Below are 21,807 nucleotides of genomic sequence, written 5' to 3'. Positions count from 1 at the left end.
AAGTCAATGCTTTTTCCATCCAATTTTTAATAATCTTGAATGTGTTAATGTTTAATTTGATGATAGTGAAATTAAAAGAAATCTTAGATATGTATAATTTATATGTGACAAATTATTGCTAAAATTAAGATTAATACTATTGTGAAAATAGAGATTTATGATCTTTCTTAATATCAGATTAAAAGGTGAACAATAGAGAGGATATTAAAATTTTTTTATCGATTTCAGTACAAAGAAACTGAAGTGTTGGACATCGATGCGCTTAACAACACGAAAAGAGCGGATCGAAGCGTTTTGTTCTTCAATCGCGTACCAAAAGTGGGTTCTCAGACCTTTATGGAATTGTTGAGGAGGTTATCCCTGAGGAATGGCTTCTCGTTCAACAGAGATCGTGTACAAAGAGTCGAAACAATACGACTTGCGCCTATTGAACAGGTAAATCATTTATCATAAAATATTTAATATTTAATCTAATATTTACAAAATCATCGTTTACAATTGAGAGATTTTTTTTATTTATATATTTATATATTTTTAGCTTCAACTTGCAACGATGGTTAGCAGTTATTCAGAACCATCTGTTTATATAAAACACGTGTGTTTTACAAACTTTACAGAGTAAGTATTTTAAAAAATTAAATTGACATTTATATTAATAGAAATAATTTATGGAATATTGTATTGAAATTAAATTCCTACATGGTCATCAATCGAGAGTTTAAAAATTCCTTTGTACTCCACTTTACTGAACATATAATTACTGAAAAAAATCAGAGGATTGAAAGTTAAAATAAATAAAAATCGAAACTCAAATCTCAAAATTGTGCATTTATGAAATACAGATTCAATATAATTTAATTCTTTTGTTAAGTTCAGAATTTTTTTCATCATAGAACTTAAAAAAATTAAAATATAAGAGATAAGATACATAGATATAAACCTTAAATAAAAATTAAAAATCAAATTATAAAATAGAGATATTGAAATTTAATTCTAATATGTTTTGATCAAATTTCGTTCATTTCCATTATATTTCATCAAATACAAAATTTTTTTTTTCATGGATATGTTAAAGAGAATTTAATGCAATTATCCAATTTTTAATGTAACTGGAAGTGAGGTGAGTCAGATTCCCACGAGACATCTGACATAGGGCTGTTTTTCCTCACAGGTTCAACCTGCCTCAGCCAATTTACATCAACATAGTCCGGGATCCTGTTGAGAGAGTGATATCCTGGTACTATTACGTGCGAGCACCTTGGTATTACGTGGAGAGAAAGCAAATATTTCCAGACTTACCACTGCCGGATCCGAACTGGCTGAAGAAGGACTTCGAGTCCTGTGTACTTAAGGCGGACCGTGAATGCAGATACCTCGAGGGTGAGATTCACGAGGGAATCGGTGATCATCGCAGGCAAACGCTTTTTTTCTGCGGCCACAGCGAGAAATGCACGTAGGTCCTCTCCAGAGAGAAATTCCACTGTTACCTTCCTTGTGTATATACCACCAGAGATGCACCATGGATGGATGGAAGAAATTATACGTTTCCTTAATGGAAATTTTATTTTGGAATGAATTATATTTAATGCAATTTAAATTGTGACCCATGAAGAATTCTATTAGTAAATTAATATATATATATATAATTAGTTAAAAACTTTTCATTAAAAAATATATAATTCTATGCTATATTTTATCTAATCTATTTTCTTATGCTTGTGAAGAATTATTGGATTGTGAAAAAATTTAATGGATTTTAATGAAATGTCTAAATCAGAATGTGTTTTAATCAATTTAGAATTTAGAACTAATTTAGAATTTATTTTCCAAAGATGTTGATTTCAAATACATATAATTCATAAATAATTCTAATAATATAATCCTTTAAGTTAAAAATTTGTAATTATAAATTAGTACAATAATAGAATTTTAATATATATCACGTGAAAAAATTGAATCTATTCAAAAGATTGATTCTTTTCAAAATCATAATACAATATTTAAAAGAAAAGAAATCCTAAAAATTCTTTCAATCCATTATATGTATATATATATATATATATATTTATTCATACCTTCATCGTTCCACTAATTCCAAGTCTTTGTTTTTCATCATTCAATCACCTGTCACACTTATCAATTGTCATTTGTTTGAAGCCCGTTCAACACGATGGGTGCCCTGGAACGAGCAAAAATGGCAGTGGAGAAACATTACGCAGTGGTTGGTGTACTCGAGGACGTAAATAGCACTCTCACGGTATTGGAAAATTATATACCCAGATTTTTCCGAGGAGCCACTGACGTCTACTATGGTAATTCTTTTGTTCCATTATTTGCATATAACTGTAAATCTCAATCAAGCGATAATTATTTACAGAGCTAAGCGTGCTTTGTGCGTGTCAAATTAGAGAAAGATAATTTTTAAGAGAAACTCATCTCATTGTACAATATCTTTTTCTTCAATTAAGCAAATTCTTCTTTTTGATTTTTTTGACCCTTATTAATATTAATATATCATTAAAAATAATTAAAAGTAATTGTGATGGATAAAAACAAAATTTTTCACAAATATCTAGAATCTATCTATAATATAAATATCAGGAGTCTAGTAAAATAATTGATAATGAAATAATTTTTATTTTTTTAGACGAGGTGAATGCGTTTACCAGAATCAACCGGAATTTCTTCAAACCACCTGTCAGCGAAGAAGTGAAAGACATGGTGCGGAGCAATTTCACCAGAGAAATCGAATTTTATCAGTTTTGCAGGCAACGATTGTACAAACAGTTGAGAGCGTTGAAATTGACCAAAACTACACCTTTGTTGGAAAGCAATAGTTTGTAGAAGTGTGTATGAATAATTCATCGAATTTTCTTCTTTTACGAGAGCGTCGATTAAAAAGAAAGGAAAAACATGTGTCATGGACATTGAAAACGATAGATAATTCGTTGAATTTTTCAATTTCAAAAAAAAAAAAAATGTTAAGAACATCGACTTGTATTAATTAAAAAATAATTCGTCGAATTATCTTTCTATGTACATCGACATAGGAAGAATCTCAAAAGTATTTAAAAGTATTTAAAAGTGTCAAGAAACTTTGACTTTACTTACTGAATAGAAAATAAGAAAGAAAGAAAAAAAAGAGTAGACAATAAGAGATTTTAGATATCCATCGAAAAATCCATTTTACATGGATGGTGAATGGAAAAAAAAAAGAATTAGAAAGATTAAGAATTTAAGGGAGAATCATAGAAGAAGTTTGTCACAATTCATTAACTATAAAATTAATTAAAATCGATTGAAATGTGATGAATTAACGAATGTTCCAATAAGCAATATCTTTTGTGATTTCACAAACGAATGGAGTGCTTTCAACTCGACAAATGGGACGCTTCAATCCGAGTGCCTATTTTCTTATTTTGTGATCTTTTCCCCTGTACATTGTAAGACGATGTAATCGTCGAATAAAATCGTCGTTTGAAATTATAATATAATACTAAGAGATGCGTGTGACATCAAGAATATATTTATTTATTATTGTAATACGGGATGTCATCGGTTGTTTTGCAAAAAAAAAGAATGCGATACGTGTTTGTAAACGCGCGACATCATGGCGCTATTCGATCACTTTCTTTCTTCGATAATTGACAGATGATAATTGAAGAACATTGTAAAGACTGATCAGAAAGACAGAGATTGCTTTTTTATCGAGGGATACTTAATTAATCTTAACAGAAGCACACAGGGTAACTGTTAAGGCAGCGTTTCTCAATCTTTTTTGTAAGAAAAACTTATTGAGAATGTAAATAATTAATGATTATATGAATAAAGTTATGCATATTTTATTATTTAATAAATAAAATTATGTGTATCTTGTTTGTACGTATAATTATTTTTAAAAATTGGATCTAATCTTAATCCATTGATTGGGAAACACTGCATTAGAATATTGCTTTCCAAAACGACATAGCCGTTTATTTTTAATGTAAATTTAAGTCGTTTTTTTTTTTAATGTCCACTATTTACCTTCTTTTTTTCTTAATAAACAGCTGCCATTTTTGAACAACATCGTTTATTTTTTTGTTCTTCCTGAACAAATTGATGACTGATTTCTTCTTCTTCTTTTTTTATAACTAATATTTCAAATAATATCACTTTAACGATTATAAATTTGAGTAAAATTATGAAATAAAATAATACGTTGTAAATAAAATAATATTTCAAATTACTCAATTTCAAAAAGTATCTGCCCATATTTGATAAATTGTGCATGACGCTATATATCTTGTTGTTGATAAAATGTAATTTTTCTTATTATTAATGAACAAGAATTGATAGCAAATAATTTATTGATATAAAAAAAAAATGATGTAATGCAATCGGCAATAATTTCGTCATTCTCGATTACCAAAAAATCACGACTGCAAATAAAATTGGTTGAAAAACAGTGGATATATATATAACAAATATAGATTAAGTTTTGAAAGGCTACCTCTTATGCAATGCAAAACAATGGCAAACTCGATACACGAGTTGTCTTCTCTTTTGGCAACGCTAAGTATTTTCTAAAAATATACAAGGCATCTCGGCCTAACCGGAAGGAGTATAGTTCAATTATTTTCAGCTATTCGCTCGATTATTTTCCGATTGACATAGGGAATAATTTACTTTTCGTTTTATAGATTATATTTTCATCAGATAATACGATTTATAAATTATAATTTAAAATAATAAATTAAGATATAATTTTAATTATATATATATATATATATTTTGAACAATATAATTAAATATAATTAAAATTCAAAATATTGATAAATCGATCTATCTATATTTGTTTACAAATTTAGATATTTTGAATATAGACAATATAAAAAAAAAAAAGAGAGAAATTACATTGAAATAAACATTGTCGATATCGTGAGATTCATGATACTATATGACACTTCATTCTATCTACAATTCAAGTGATGAACTAAAGGTTTAAACTAACCTCAGATTGCCAGGTCACATCTATTGATAATAATTTCTCAAATTTGCATGATTGCATTTTAAAAATATTTTTCTTGTTTTTGCATCTGATTTACGTAATTTGCAATCATTAATTGATTATACATAAAATACAAATAAAATATTTTAATAATAAATAGGAATCATGTATAAATTGAATTTTTTAATAGATAAACTTTTTTCACTAAAATTTTCACAAAAATTATGTAAATATATGTCACAATAATCAGCAACCAATATATATAACAGGTGAGCTTAACAAAAAGATATTTTTTATGAATTTGAAAGAAATTTTCTTTAAAATTTCTTTGTGATGTATGCAAGATGAAAAATAATGTGAGGTTATTTTATACTTAGTGTCCCATATAACTGTACCATCTGAAATATCTTATTTTTGAAAATATTAATGTTAAATATCTCTTAAACTAATAATTCTTTATAAGTATTTTAATAATTTTTTATAAAGAATATTCTATATTTACTATATTCTATATTTATATTATTCTATATTCTGATGCATTACAAAAAATATATGATTTTATTAAAAAAGTAATTGCATCACATTGTGCTCTCTCGAAATCATTTAACTTTTATCTGAAACATTTTTTGCTATAAAGAAAAATAACGACATGAAGATAACAATACCAGATATATTAGATTATTTTTCTACGCGGTTCGAAAGATTTATCCCATAAAATATAAATTCTTTCAAAGGTATATAAAAAGGATGAAAAGGAGAAAAGAAAAAGAAACTGTCGATCGGTCTTCCATTTATTGTCTCAATAACATATATAGAACATGTGTTACAGATACGTCTCTATTTATACTTGTGTAGATATACTTTTCTCATTCCTCCATCAAACATTCGCTCATCGCGTTCTACCGTTCTTTAACTCTTCCATTAGAATCTAAAACACTGTCACCCACGCCACGTTCATCCCTACGTAACAATAAAATTTTTTAATATAAACTAACCTAACAAGAAGAAACATCCAAACAAACGTTATGAGATTAAAAATAGAATTTCGTCGACGTATTATTAATGGCGGAAGAGAAAAAAAAGGAAAAGGAATATATTTATAAAATCGAACTGATCGTTACATCAGCTACAATACGTATATTTTCTGTTGTTGTATACATTACATATATGACATTCTCTCTCTCTCTTTTTCCTTTTTTTCTTTTTTCTTTTTTTTTTTTTTTTTTTTTTAATTTTTCTTTCGATAAAAGTGCGTAAAATCCTAGCAATTGTTGTTATCAGTCTGAAGTAACGTTGCTTTTTTTTTTTTTTTTTTTTTTCATTTTGTAATAAAACTTTTTCAAAGATCAGTTTTATTAGATTAACTCCGTTAACAAAATTTACACATTATCCAGACATCGTGCATTACTTTCGAAAACAAAAGAACGATCGAAATATTTATTCGTGATGGAGTTAATGAATTAACTTTTGATCAATGAAAAGTTCAATTAAATCCAGTTGAAATTCAATTAAGTCTTGTTCAAGCAACGTGATAATTTTCTTAAGTAATTTTCATAACGCAAATTATTGAGCAGCACAAATGACTCTTTATATCAGTGGTTCTCAACTTACGAATCGCCGACTTTATAATCCCTTCGATTCTATTATTTTTGATAAATAATTTCTAATAAATTATGATTCTATTTGGCAAAGAAAATTTCTTTGTGCGTATCTAATAAAATAATCCTTCTAAAGTGATTCTTTTTCAAAAAATTCTAATTTCAAGAAAATTTAAAAAGATGATTGAATATTTTTTATCAAAAGTTGTATTTTAAGAATATTAATCGTCAACATTAATAAAAATTAAAACATAAAGATTGAAGTATCAGAGTTGAAATATTCTTAAATGTTGGAATATTAATTTTTGTTAAAATCATCTTTTCACCAAAGTTAAGAATAAATTTCCTTTTTAAGAATTACAATATCATTTTTTTAGAGTTTCTAAAGTTATCTTTTAATTATTCTTAAGAAGTGAAATACATTCGAAAGAGGTTAAAAATAATTCTAATGTTAGGGGAATTCGCGTCTCGGAGAAAGTTGAGAAACACTGTTTCACACATTACAAAGGAACTGTAGAAGAAGAAACATGATTTCTATCACGTATTTCCGCGTAAAATAATGCAAAACATCGAAGAGAATAAAAGATAATCGTTTATCCGTATTTCAAATTCGCCGATATTTCAAAATCCATAATAAACCATTATCGGATTCAACAAATTTATAAAAATATCTCGTATTTCTTTTTTTTTTTCCTCTCTCCTGTACAAAATAAATATAAATATAATACGCAGAAAATAACAATTTCACTCTTTCTTTTTTTCAACCTTACTCTCTCCTATATATATATAAATCATATATATTTCATATCTATACAACATCACTGACCTTTCGCAAATAATCAAAACGGTAATTAAAAATGACAGATAAAGGGAGGGGCACACAGTAAGAGACGCTTTTATTTTATTTTATCGCGCAGGTCTTATAGAGATATGAAGAAAAAAAAAATAAAATAAAATAAAAAAAAAAAGTTTTGATGAGCGCAATTACTGCCTACCACGACCTTCGACCGATCGAAAATATCGAGTGAAACGATTACATTGTTATCAAATGACGAATTTCTTCATAAGATTATTCCTTCTTCGAAATTTAAAGCTATGTAAATAGGCTCGTTTACAGAGAAATGTTGCATTGTGAAATACAGAAAATTATTGTGTAAAACAAAAAAGATTTTGGATACAGACATTTACAGACGTTTTGAGTATTATTGAGTTTCATGTTTAGGGAACAATGTGGAAAGATGTAGCGCGATTCAAAATATTTTGAACGATAAATTTTCTTCAAACAATGATTGATCGAGAATATATTCTGGAACATTTTTTTTTTTTTTTGTACAACAATGTGAAAGATGCGATTCAAAATATTTTGAATGATAAATTTTCTTCTGAACATTTTTTTTTTATTTTTGTAAGAACAAGATGGCGGACAATTTTTACTTCGAATCGCGCTATATCTGGAACAATTATATAAAAATAAGGTTTTCAGGATCGATGTAACGGAATATCATCGCTCTTTGCGGTTTTTCCCTTAATTTTCTTGTTCCTCTCGTCAACTTTTCAATGATTTTCTTATAATTATAATTGAAAAGCACAGAAGAAAGAAGAGAAATTTGATGAGTTCATTTTTCATTCATCTTCCATTCTTTTTTTTTAATTTAATTTAATATTTAAAAAGAACTTGGTAAAACTACTGATTAATATGTAACTAATATTACAACAATTATTTTTGATTATGAATTGAAAATATTCTTTTGCAAAAACTGAAAAATGTAACTCATCCATAAACTGCGGATATTAATGCATTTCAAATAAATGTACAAATATATGAAATTATATGAAAAGAAGTACACAAAATATACAAAGTGAGGTGTACTAAGATATATTTATCTTATGAAAAATTTTAGCTTGCACGAACATCCGTAGTCTGCCAATTAATTTTTCTTCCTTGGTTGGTCCTTCAATCATTGGACTGCGTATACATAAATACATGCATTTATGGAGAAAAAGAGGGCGCGTAATAATAAACAAGAAAAAAAAAGAAAGGAAACGTACGAAAATATTAAACTAACTCGACGTTTAAGTTCCATATTTCTTATATATTTATACAAATTTGCAAATAATTATACGCAGTCTAAATCATACAAGTATTGTTCACGAATGATGAATTCACATTATTTACAATTATTTATATGCGACGAAAAATAAGAAAAAAAAAAAAAGCAGAAGTCTATGAAAAAAATTGTATCGGTCAGTCTTGGCTCTGATTCAAGCACCTATCCACAGATCCGCGCTTTCGAACTTTCTTTATGAATAATTGATGTGATAAATGATCGTTCATGATCAATGAAACTTATTCGCAGAAAAGAATTGCAATTAATCTTGCGAAGAACGCTGTCCATCCTTTAAGCGTGTTTTTTTCGTAGGAAAAAAAAAAAAAAAATGTTTGGAAGAGAAAGTAAGTAAGCAAAGAACGATGATTCGATAAATAATAGGAATTTTTCTTTCAGATCTGTGTCCTCCTACATGATTAAACTAATATTATAATTAAATAAAAAATTTTGAAATTAATTTTAATGTACAAATTATTAATATTTAATAATATAGTTTAATTATTAATATAATATTGAAGAATTCATAACATAATTTTTCATATTTCTCAATATATATATATAACTTTTAATAGAATAAATATTTTTTTGAAAACAATTTAAAAACTTATATATAAATTCTCAAGAATATTTTTTTTCTTCTAAAGATAAATTTAATTGTGTAAAATCTTTTTATTACATTGCAGTGACAAGTTTGATTGAATAAACTTTTATTGATTCAATATTGTAAAATTTTGAAGAAAAAATCCAGTCCACCTATAATCTCAATTTATTGTGACGCTACTGCAATTAATAAATTATAATGCAAGAGGATTCAGAGAAGGCAGAGATAATAAAAAGGAAAGAAACGGACATGTTAAATGATTAAAATGTAGCAAGTTAAAATTACAATGTAAAAATAACTATTAAAAACTATAAACAGAAAGATCCATATTAGTATTTTTCCATCCTTTTTTACTTCTCTTTCATTCCTTCCATTCTCAAACTACAACGTACACTTTATATGCGCACACATATAAACATATAGACACACGTATCATACATATACATATAATATTTTTCTTCCTCTTTTTCTCTATTATTCTTTCGCACCTTAACACTTCGCTTTAATGTAGATTTTTTTTATTTATTTATTTTTTTTTAAATTGATTTTTCCTTTTTTTCTTCTCGGTTTTTTTTGTTAAAAACTGCAAAAGGCTCGGTAATTGGACGAAAGCTCACGGCTCTACGGACTAGAGGTGCAACTTGTATTCTTACATATACATTAGAATATAAAAATATAACTACCGTTGTATAACTATTTAGGGTTTTTCCTTCGTTCAATCTCGAACGTAGAACCTTTTCGAAGTCTTTTCGACGACGACGAAACAAGAAACTTTCAAAAAAAAACTTTCTATTTATTGCGATATTCGTACGATTTAATGATCATTATTCCTTTATTCCATAATAAATGACTACACACTGATTAAAAAGACTAGAAGGTTTAACTTAATAGGAAGCACAAGAATTTTCTTTATTATTGTTAATTTTTTATTAATCAATTTTCTCAAGTTTTTTTTTCAATCCTTATGTCGATATTTAGTCATTCAGATGTTCAAGTATTCTTCATTCGAAACTAAACTTGTCCATCTTTATCGACAAATTTTTTTTTTTAATTTTATCACTAGAAAATTACTAGATTACGCTTGGAAATTACTAGATTAATAAAAAGTTGGATAAAAATTTTGAGAATGAATATAAGGGTTAAATAGATGTAAATTACGATCAATTTTCGAATTTTCGAAAATTTCAATTTTTTTATGATGAGTATATAAAGGGATTCGTAACGAAAACGTATGATGAAATGAAAAAAAATGGCACGATGTCAAGATATATTTCTACGTTCGAGACTAAGGTTATACGTGTTTCGATTTCTCGATTACGCAGATTCTCAAAAAAAATGGTGGAAATCGATCTCATTACACAATAAAGAATCTTACGAACGAGATTATATATAAAATACGAACGAAGATTAACAAAAATAATCATCATATCCGGTTTATTCAAGATGTCACATGATCATAATAATCATAACAATTTTTTTTACATTTATATTGTTGCAATTTTACAATGATTAAAATTGCATTAAAAAATTTATATTATTCCTCTTGTTGCGACATCCTGAAATTTACAAAATTTATAATATGTATTCTATAAGTTTCAACAATTATGGACAATATAAATTGCTTTCATTTCATAATATTTCATTTTTAAAGTTTGATGTGTAAGGCATTTCAGAAATTCTACAATAAAAGATTTAAAGAATCTTTCCTATTATTTGAAATTAAAATTTGTGCTAATGGATAATAAGATATTGATTATAAAAATTATTTATTATTATAATAGTATTATATATTTTGAATGATATACATATATCTTTTTTCAGAAAAATTTTCAGAATAATGCATCTGAAGTGAAAATTACAGAAACAAAGTTTCTATTGAATTGAACACAAAAAGTATCTGGCAGTAGATTGTCTCTCTTTATTTCATTTTTATCATTCAAGATTACTATTCTTTTATTATGCATTTTTATTTCAATTCCTATTTCATCTGTGTTATCCTTTGAACAATTTGTGCTTCATGAATATCAAATATCAAATTTTCACAACAGGAGTCACAAAAAAGATATTAAAAATATTATAAAGATATGAAAGATATGTATGTATATATGTATAATTTGTAACAGATTTAATGAAATACCTTACACATCAAACTCTATTTTTCATAACATATAATTAAAATATCTTAATTGATGACTTTGATATAATTGTCTTTATAAATATCGATAACCATCATTCTAATATAATGGAAGAATATTCTTTCTTTGTAACCAGAATAAAATTTAACTTTGTTTTCTTTTTTCTTTTAAGATGTGTTTATATACAAAGGATAATCTATAAGAAAGGTTTCCTTTTAATAGATTTTGTGTTGAGTAATGTGAAGGGCTTCAATAATGGTGGTTATCATGCGCCTAAATTTAACTTTTTCAATAAAAGTTTTTATTGATCCATTCTTATTTTCACACACTATTGATAAAAAATTTTGAAAGTAATAAGGACTTTAATAAAAAGTAAATCTAAGCTTGGTGAATAATACAATAAAATAAAAAACAAATACAAATTAGAATTAAATTTTTAAAATTAATAAATTGGACTAAATTCTATTAATTTTTCTTTGAAAGAAAATTGTCAATGTTAATATTTAGTGATTACTTATATAATATTTATTTATTAAGATTTTTTATTTCATATAAAAATATGATTGCTTCCAAACTTTTGAACTTTTGAAGTAATGTGGATCAGAAAACTTGATTGTATGATAGATATTTCTTCAACAGATATTAAGGTATGAATACATTTGAGAGTGAAACTCTGGAGAGTTGTTAGGGACAAAAAATAAATTAATAAAAAAGTTAATAAAATCAATGAAAACAATAATTCTTTAATGGCTTATATTATAACACAATTTTCTTTTCTTAAAATACCATTAGAACTTTTATTTATTAAAAATCACTAATGACATAATTTTCCATTTCATTTCACTCTTAATTACTTTATCTAATAATTAAGCCATGAATCTATATTTTATATAAAAATTGAATAAAATAATTTTAATATGAAATTTTAATATGTAACAATAATAATAATTTTAAAAAAGTGCTAAAAAAATGTTTTCATTAAAACAGATAAAAAAGAAAAAACAAATATTTAAAAGAAAAAAAAAATTTCATTTTTCTACATGACGTATCTCTTTTAAAAAGTTTAAAAATATTTTCTCTTATTAATACAAGAATAAGAAGAAAAAGAAACATTTACATGAATGAATCGATTAATAATAATCCTCGTATTAATAATATAATAAAATAAAATAAAAAGAAAATAAAATAGCAATGTAACGATATTCATGCGTTTAATATAAAAATTAGACAAGATCCATATTGGCCATATAAAAGAGAAAGAAACACGGAAAAATAAAACACGATAAAATCCGATAATTAAGAATTCGATAATCGTATTGTAAATATATCATCATTTAAAATATATCGATATATACGTATATGTATATATATATGTGTGTGTAAAAACTTGCGTATAACAACTTTCAGGAGAAACTATAAATATTATAATATATATATATATATGATTAAAAATTGATTAATTTGTACAGAAAACAATCATCTATTTCCTTGAGACACATTTGCCACCAATACTGACGCCAGTTATGTACAATTTATATAATGTGTTTCTCTATGTGTACTGTATAGAAAGCACTTGTTGTTCATGATGAAAATTGTTACAAAAAATATCTTAAGAATATATATATATATATATATAGTGTAATCTTAATATCATTCATTCGTTTCTTTGTTAACGTTATATTGCTGTTGCTACTTAACCTTTAATCATTGTACCTTCGATGGTCAAATATGGTAACAGTGGTCGGAATTACAAAAGAAACGCTTAATATTAGGAAATAGGGATGGGATGATACTCGAAACTACTTGAAATATCCAAGGAAATTTCGAGATTTGCAATTTTTTACAAATTTGGATCAGAAAACTCAAATAAATTCATTATATGAAATTTCATTTGAATAATTTGTTCGAAATAAAAATTAAATTTCTAAAATTTAAAATTTGATAAATTTGCCATTCAAAGATATCGGATATTTAGAGATAATTAAAGATCCAATTGGCAAGTTACTTTGCTAAAGTCGAAATGGCTTGCTTTGAGTTTGAATAAAAATAAAAATTTATCAAAATTTTAATTCTCGATAAAAAATAAAAAGAAAAAGATTATTCCGAATGTCGAGAATTTGACGATCTTTCAACAAATTTTTATAGATCCAAGAATCAGGTTTCAGCCCATCTCTACTCAACATTACTAAAAAATATCGTGATGTGAAATACTAAATATATATATATATATATATATATATTATTTCGTATAATTTCAAATTGTGCATGCTATTCGATTATTATTTCTTTTTCTCTCGATCATATACATACACTTGTAAGGGTAAAAGGGTCATCAATTATAAATTGGTTCGTTATTCTCGTAATCTTATTAATCATTTAGATGATATCGAGTTTATAGTTAATAATCGCTGTTGTCACTTATCGTTTCGCTATTCAAACGGAATAAAACACGATCACATTTTTAAATGCGAAACCCGGACAATAGGCGACAATAGACAATATTGCTAATGTTGCTTCTTTTAATGCACAATGTGCCCAGTATTGTGACTCACCATTTTCGAATCGTTGCCAAAACGCTGAAAATGTCCTCAGAATAATCTTGTCCTCGGCTTGACTCGTCGAATTGTTAACTTGGATCAAGCAGACAACACTAGTATAGGTTAAGCACACGGTGAGATTTAACGAAAATGAATCATCACTCACGCATCACGCCAGGAAGCGCAAAAATGGACGAAATTATCGATTTTAATTTTATTCTTCCTGTTAACAACACTATTAGTCAAATAATTAATTAAATTGGAATTAGTCGATATAGAAACATCCTTAACAATTTTTCAAAACTTTCACTGAACGAACATTTTCATTGTCTTTTTTTTCTTTTATGCGCAATATTTAATTATATTTCAATTCATCAATTCCAACAATATCTATTTATAGAGATAACTAATTAGACGATAACCGTACAATTCTCAATATCTACGTCAGATATCATTTAAATAGTGACGTAGAAAATGGCGAGTACGTTACTTGGCAATAAGATGCGCTAATACGATTCGTGTGGTGACGTCACGTTGCCAAGCAACGCGCCTTCTATCAGTTCCAACGGTTTTTCTTTTATCGTTCCTTATTAAATTAGTATCTTGATGACGTTATACCTAAGTCACGATGTAAAGTGCATTACTATATTTGGAATCTCTTTTTCAATTGCATTCACGTTATTAATATTATACATGTTAAAATTATTCGCGATAGACTTTTTCAAGATAAAAAAAATTCTAACCTAATTTTCTTCAAATCTTGCATCTCGATCTTTATATTAGTGCAGTGTATCTGCATTATAAAAAAATTTAAAAATTGATTAGTAATGAAATAAAAAGAAGGATTCATCGTTAAAATTGCATAAACCTCTGTTTCATAACAAGGTTTTCATAACAAATTTTCGTCACATTTCTGGCATCCTGGCAAATATAGAAATTCATGTGCATGATAAAAATAAAATCATGATTGATCGGTTATTGACATTATTTCAACAATTTATATAGTGATATAGTATCTATCGATAGATCAGGCCTCGATTTCCCTGATTTACGATGATCACATAATTAAAATTCGGGAATCAGGAAAGAAATATTCGTCAATTGTTAATTATCACATTTCGTTAAACGTTCTTACGAACAAGACACGATGATATATTATCCCGATTCTTGCGATTCTTTCCAATTTCATAATAATGGCACTAAATCAGATTGGCACAGGTCGGATTTTGATCAAATACTTAGTCTCCAAGTATTTTCAATTATTTTTCGAGTATTCGTACCATCTATCGTTGCTAAAAGTATGCTATGTCACTGAACTAAACGAAACATTTATCTCGAACAAAACCCGCATCATAGTCTCGAAAATTTGCCGAGCAGATATGTTTTCTGTATATAATAGATAAAAGTTTGTCGAGAGAGGTTTTTGTTAAAACCTTAACGAATCAATTCAATGATACTTGTTTAATATTTAAAAAAAAAAAAAATAGGAAGGAGAAAAAAAATAAGAAAAAAGAGCCTCCTCGAAGCGATACCACCTTTCAAAGTAAAAATCCTTCCAACGAACGTCTCGTTTCGTAAAAACAGTCTCCTTTTTAAGCGACTCCTGCGATAACATTTCCAACTCTAGTCGATGCGTGTGCCCTTCTCAGACACATTAGGCTCAGTTGTGGCGTGAAATCTTGTAGAATTATATTAGGTACTTTCTAGGAACGTGAAAAATATAATCCTCATCATCATAATCCTCTTCGTGGACGAAGTTCGAATGTTTCATGCTTGCCTTCCAAATCCCATCTTCTTTTCAAGAATACCTCGGCGTCCCTTCTGAAAAACCACCACCTATAATCGTAATTGCGAATTCTCGTAAAACAAGGAACAACGAACGTGTGTAAAAAATCAGTCTATAACAAGTGTATCAAGTATCCACGCGATCACGCGGCGGGAAGGAATAATTGACGCCAGTGCTGCCCTCTTCGACGCTGCTACACCAGTTCCTTCTCGATCGACGCGAGTGAGACAAATATGTACAGTAGATATATATATATATATGTATGTATATATATGTACTCTAGGAACGTTTATACAACCATAGGCTCTCTCTTCCCTTCTCCATCGAGACTGCTCCATTTCTTCTATCGTCTATCTCTGTCGTTAGCCTTCTTCCTCCCGAATTCAGACTCCGTCTCCGATCGTGGCGACCAACACCCACAACGCAACCTGTGCGGGCACGGGTAATCGTGTAATCAATCGCTAATCAATAGAACACGGGTGACCAATCGTGATGATGCTGGTTCGCTTGTGCCGTGATCGGTATATAACCGACGGTCGGCGAAGCTGGCAAACACTGGAAACAGTAATTCAATCCAGCATTGTTGTCCCAGTACTGCTCTCCCTTGCACTGGAATCGAACGGCGAATTCGAGTCTCTGGCCGACTGGCAACGTGTGACAATAGAGAAGGAAGGAGAATTTGTCGCTGAAACCGTCGCACGAGTTAGGCACGTAGGTGGCCTGCAGGTCGCTGAAATTACGCCACGAGTTCAACGTGTATCTGATGTGCACCGATTTGTGGAAATCGAGGTTGATCACGCGGACAGTGCCCTGGATGCAAAACGTGAGGGGATCCTGGACGAGGACGTTCTCTAGGCACACGCGACGCTCCCGGACCAGATCGAGAAAGTTGGGCTGGCCGCCAGGCTGCTGGAACAGAGGCACCAACGTTCTGTCCAATTTACGGGGAGGGATCGCGCATGCGGAGCCACGCCTACTTTCCACGTATCTGGCTCCCCATTGGCTGGAATTCGGCAAGGTGTTGACGGGGCTAGTGTCCTTCTGGAAAATATCGTCGTATATCAAATCGCTATACGCCGAGTTGGGAATTTTCGGGATCTCGTCTAAGAAGGTGCGCACGTCGGCGAGATCTAGGCCTAGCACATCCGCGAATCGGACAATCTTCTTTCTACCAGGAGTGCCTGGTGGGGTTTTTCCCGTTTTCAAAGAAGAACTTCGTCTGATTTTCTGTGGTCTCTCCTCCTCCTCCTCTTCCTCCTCCTCTTCCTCCTCCTCCTCCTCCTCGATATTGTCGTCCCGCGGCTCCTGATCCACGACGCGAACAACGTCGTCTTTCACAGTCGGACTGGTCGCCAGTTTGTGCAGCAGAAGGCACATCTTGTCCTCGTCGCTGCTATTCGCCACGGTTCCGTTCTCTATTTGTACTTCGTTCTTCGTTGTCTCGAGCATCCCGTCCGATACGGGATATTCCAGAGTGAAAGCACCAGGGATACTGTTCGTGCCGGTGTACGACGCGGAACGATCGTCGACCGTCTCGTTTCCACCGTCGATCTCGTCCAACTTGAGCACGGCGTTCGAGTGTTGCGGCTTCTCCTCGTCGTAAGGGAGATCCTCCTCGTACGTGTCGGACGAATCCGGGGACTCCTCTTTGGCAAGATTCCTGGCGTTCTTGATGTCCTCGAGCTTCCCGTTCTCCGACAAACCGTTCACGAAATCGACCTCGTCGGCACCATCGTGTGCGTCGTGTTGCACCGCCGTCTCGTCTCTCCTGTTCAACGAGCAACCGATCACGATCCTTGATCCGTTCACGGGTATCTCGGAGTCGGAATGCGACTTGGGCAACCGATTCTGCACGCTCAAGCCAGGAATATTCGATTTGGAGGGACTTTCGTCCTGGAGGGAGACAGTGCTCTCGTCGAACGTGCTCCACAGCGACTCGTGGCTGGGCGACGTGGACGTTTCCTGCGAATTTCTGTCGTTCGAATCCTCCGAGCTGCACACCGAGCTGTCGTTCTTCCTCGCCTCCTTGCTGCCGTCGGGCGCCGCGTTGCTCTTCCTGTAGGAGGCGCTCGACTCGGACGTGTCCTCGGAATGTTCCGTCGCGTTGAAGTCCAGTTTTCTGCGATAGGAGGCGGCGTTCTTCGCCTTGGTGTCGCATCCATTCGACAGATTCGACGTGGTGATCTCGCTGTCGGACGTGGTCACGGGGTCGAAGAACATCTCGTTCTTCGACTTTTCCACGTCGGACGACTCTGGATCGAAGAAGATGTCGGAGGAATCGCTGTCGGGGGATGTGCCTAGCAACGGGGACGCGTACGCGTAGCCAGACTCGGAATCTATGCTGGAGAGCACTGCCTTGGACCCGTTGGGCGAGCTGTGATGGATGCTGTGATGATTCGACTTCAACACCTCCTGGTTCACAACTAGATCCGCCACTTCTGCCGCGGTGGCTTCCTCGGCGGGCGAGCTGAGCCCATCCTCGAATTCGAGGTCGAAGTCGTAGCAGAGATCCGTGTCGGGGTTGTGGCGCGGTTGGTGCTGGAGAACGTGATTGTTGGTCGTGTTGTTCATGATGGACTTGGCCGTCGTCGTGGAGCGCAACCAGGACGTCTCTTTGGGCAACGAGGGCGATTCCTCGTTTCGTTGGGAACTGTTCTCGCCGCCCAGGGACGTGAGCCGTCGGTGGAGGCGTCTCGCGAACGCCTCGGCTCGTCCGCGGCAGCTGCTCGGAAAAAGGGAGCTGACCAGGCCACAGGAAGGGCCGCCGCTGTGGGCGCTGCCCGCCGAATCCGTGCTCCCCATCTCGAGGACGGACGAGCCGGATGTCCCGTCGGCGTGCCTGCCCTCCGAGGGCGAGGTCGTGCTGCTACCCTGCTCTTCCGCCTCTCGACTCTCGGTGCTCGCCTGCAAATTTACCGAAATTTCGTTATTCCATTGATTGCTAGTTGCGTCGCTGTTTTCTTATTATTTGAATCTTAGGATTCAGAAGTTTTATGAGAATTTGATTTAGAAAAGAGAACTTGAATTGTGAATTTTTCATAGTTATAATAATGTAGTGCATGTTGATGAATATTTGGAAAGATTGGAAATGGAATGTGTTGTTATAAGAAAAGTAGAATTAGTTATCTGGAAAGTAAATATATTGAAAATTTGATTTAGAAAAAAAAATTTGAATTAAGAAATTTTGATAATTACAACAATGTATGGATAATTGTTTGGAAGAATTGAAAGTGAAATGTTTGAAAGTAGAATCAGTTATCTAGGGAGTAAATATATTGAGAATTGTTACAATTTGGTTTAGAAAAGAAAATTTGAATTAAGAAATATTGATAATTACAACAAGTGTATGGATAATTGTTTGGAAGAATTGAAAGTGAAATGTTTGAAAGTAAAATTAGTTATCTGGAAAGTAAATATATTGAGCATTATTAGAATTTGATTTAGAAAAGAAAATTTGAATTAAGAAATATTGATAATTACAACAGTGTATGGATAATTGTTTGGAAGAATTGAAAGTGAAATGTTTGAAAGTAGAATCAGTTATCTAAGGAGTAAGTATATTGAGAATTGTTAGAATTTGGTTTAGAAAAGAAAATTTGAATTAAGAAATGTTGATAATTACAACAAGTGGATAATTGTTTGGAAGAATTGAAAGTGAAATGTTTGAAAGTAGAATTAGTTATCTGGAAAGTAAGTATATTGAGAATTGTTAGAATTTGGTTTAGAAAAGAAAATTTGAATTAAGAAATATTGATAATTACAACAAGTGTATAGATAATTGTTTGGAAGAATTGAAAGTGAAATGTTTGAAAGTAGAATTAGTTATCTGGAAAGTAAATATATTGAGCATTATTAGAATTTGATTTAGAAAAGAAAATTTGAATATTGATAATTACAACAAGTGTATGGATAATTTGGAAGAATTGAAAGTGAAATGTTTGAAAATAGAATCAGTTATCTGGAAAGTAAATATATTATGTATTATTAGAATTTGATTTAGAAAAGAAAATTTGAATATTGATAATTACAACAAGTGTAATTAATTGTTTGGAAGAATTGAAAGTGAAATGTTTGAAAGTAGAATCAGTTATCTGGAGAATAAGTGTTCTTTGTTCAAAGAGAGAGAAATAAATATGTGTCTTGAATTTTTAAAAGCAAAAAAATTGAAATTTCAATTAAATTGATAGTAATAATAATTTATTTTGTTAAAATTATGAAATGTTTGTATTTATCAATCTATTGATGTTCAAAAAATATATGTGTTGTTATAAGAAAATATGGTCGCCGATTTTTCAAAAAAATCTCCGGCACAGAAATAAATTTAACTTCTCAATCTTTCGCTTAATTGACACAATACACGTTCCTTATCAGCTAAAGCGAACTATCCCATATATTTAACTGAAGTCACCCGCGTGATAGAGTGAGCCAAGAAGGAGGAAAATTAATTATGCATTAAGAAGAAACTTTCTTGTGAAAACTTGTAAATTTAAAGCCAATATGTACTCAACTAATAGTTTTAACATCGATTAATTTTCGATTTTAATAATTCTCCATCAATAAAATTGTTATGTTATCTAAATCAATAGCAGATATGCCGAAAAATTGTGATCCGATTGGCTTTGAAAAATTCTTTTAATAGAATGATAAGAAATTTCTAATTCGATCTTAAGTTTATTGATATAATATCATATCACGTGTTATTATTATGATTGTACAAAATAAAATTTTTACAAGTAGAATTTTTACAAGAAATGGAATCTTACATCTTGTATATATAAATTATATTTTAAAAATTTTTTTACATTTGAATTTTACAAAAATGTATAAACATTCGTAGTGTAATTATTCAATACTTAAAAAATATATACTAAGTTAGGACAAATAAACTAAAATCGAATTTATTTATATTTACTATTTTCTGAAATTAAAAATAACAAAATCAATCAACATGTCAATGAGTTTTCTTTAAACACGTTTACAATAAAATAGAGAAATTTATAAACAATATAATCTATTTCTTAACTTTCATCGATAAATATGTTTAAAGAATACAAACTGATTATTGCAAATAATGAAATTCCCTAAAAATTGAAATTCACTTTGAGATATATATCTTACATTTAGCTTCCTGAATTGTTCACCGAGTTAGAGGTTAGAATTGTTTTCATCCGTGCGAAACGTGAGAACAAAACCACCGATACCCTTTCACGAGTGACAACGCGCATAATGACGCGAAATCAGGATCGTAACAATTTGTTTCCAACAGATTTCATACGCAACACGCGATAGCACGTGATCCCACGTGGCGCGATAGTCGATGTGTCCCTCCGTACAGTTTCGTAATCACGCGAGGGGTCGCGCAGGGTTCACGATCGTCATTTGAATACAATTCGCGGCCAACGGATCGAATCTTAGGCGCAGCGTAGTATAAATTTTCTCATCTCCTCTCGCCATTTGCACGTATCTCCTCGTAAATCTTTCACTTCCGCTTGATACACGACCGCCAACCTTCCCGCACTAACCTGAGAAACGAATTTACGCGGTGGCGTTAATGAACGATACACCGTTACCTTGGTCACGAAATTTTCAAAAAAAAAATTAATCCCCAGTTCAAATATCCTTGGGACAAAATGGAACAATGGTTTAGCATAATGGATATTGAATGTTATGATAAAATTTGAGGGAAAAAAATTAGATGATAAAAAAATTTGGTGACAAGAATTTAGTGAAATTAGATAATGAATGTTAAAATGGAAATAGTTTATATAGTTATATATATATAATATATATAGTTTAATTATATATATAGTTAATAATACATTAATAATAGTTATATATTAATAATATAGTTAATAATAGTTTAATAATATATATAGTTTAATTAAGAGAGAAAATTAAATGATAAATAAAAATTTGGAAACTATTATACTATTATCTTATGTAAAAGTAGGTGAGTATTAAAATTTTTGTTTCTTTTTAATATTTATTTAATAATTTTAGTAAATAATTAAAATAAATTACACATTAACTTGTCTGATTGTCGATTTTAGTC

The 21,807-nt window shown here is 30.5% G+C and overlaps 2 protein-coding genes and 1 long non-coding RNA gene across 13 annotated transcripts in view; 1 reads left to right on the top strand and 2 right to left on the bottom strand.

Moving 5' to 3' along the window:
- The window catches only part of LOC411665 (heparan sulfate 2-O-sulfotransferase pipe), a 49,853-nt gene extending 46,140 nt beyond the window's left edge, over positions 1 to 3,713 (top strand). For all 4 annotated transcript variants that reach the window (XM_006558585.3, XM_395133.6, XM_006558586.3 and 1 more), the window contains 5 exons: positions 229 to 435; positions 539 to 618; positions 1,172 to 1,453; positions 2,158 to 2,312; positions 2,648 to 3,713. In XM_006558585.3, coding sequence (XP_006558648.1) covers positions 229 to 435; positions 539 to 618; positions 1,172 to 1,453; positions 2,158 to 2,312; positions 2,648 to 2,844 — 921 coding nt within the window. In that variant the 3' untranslated portion in view covers positions 2,845 to 3,713. The remainder of the gene's footprint in view (positions 1 to 228; positions 436 to 538; positions 619 to 1,171; positions 1,454 to 2,157; positions 2,313 to 2,647) is intronic.
- Positions 1,015 to 4,149, bottom strand: LOC113219214. 2 transcript variants are annotated; one of them, XR_003305995.1, is made up of 4 exons: positions 4,027 to 4,149; positions 2,076 to 2,179; positions 1,300 to 1,491; positions 1,015 to 1,215 (listed from the first exon to the last, which is right to left on the bottom strand). It is a non-coding gene; the product is annotated as an uncharacterized LOC113219214 (long non-coding RNA). The 2 variants fall into 2 exon arrangements; XR_003305996.1 differs by lacking the exon at positions 1,015 to 1,215 and having other exon boundaries at positions 1,427 to 1,548.
- Positions 4,150 to 14,309: 10,160 nt separating this feature from the next.
- Positions 14,310 to 21,807, bottom strand: part of LOC100578066 (glycogen-binding subunit 76A) — a 74,867-nt gene continuing 67,369 nt past the window's right edge. For 6 of the 7 annotated variants that reach the window (XM_006558591.3, XM_006558590.3, XM_006558588.3 and 3 more), the window contains one exon: positions 14,310 to 18,659. In XM_006558591.3, coding sequence (XP_006558654.1) covers positions 16,221 to 18,557 — 2,337 coding nt within the window. In that variant the 5' untranslated portion in view covers positions 18,558 to 18,659 and the 3' untranslated portion in view covers positions 14,310 to 16,220. Of the gene's footprint in view, positions 18,660 to 20,873; positions 21,356 to 21,807 lie in introns of those variants that run through there. The other variant, XM_026444772.1, reaches the window with a different exon arrangement.

The sequence above is a fragment of the Apis mellifera genome, linkage group LG1, assembly GCF_003254395.2.
Source record: "Apis mellifera strain DH4 linkage group LG1, Amel_HAv3.1, whole genome shotgun sequence".
In the NCBI taxonomy this organism is placed as follows: Eukaryota; Metazoa; Arthropoda; class Insecta; order Hymenoptera; family Apidae; genus Apis; species Apis mellifera.
The sequence above is the reverse complement of the archived record's forward strand: the minus strand, read 5'-3'. Positions and strand labels throughout refer to the sequence as shown.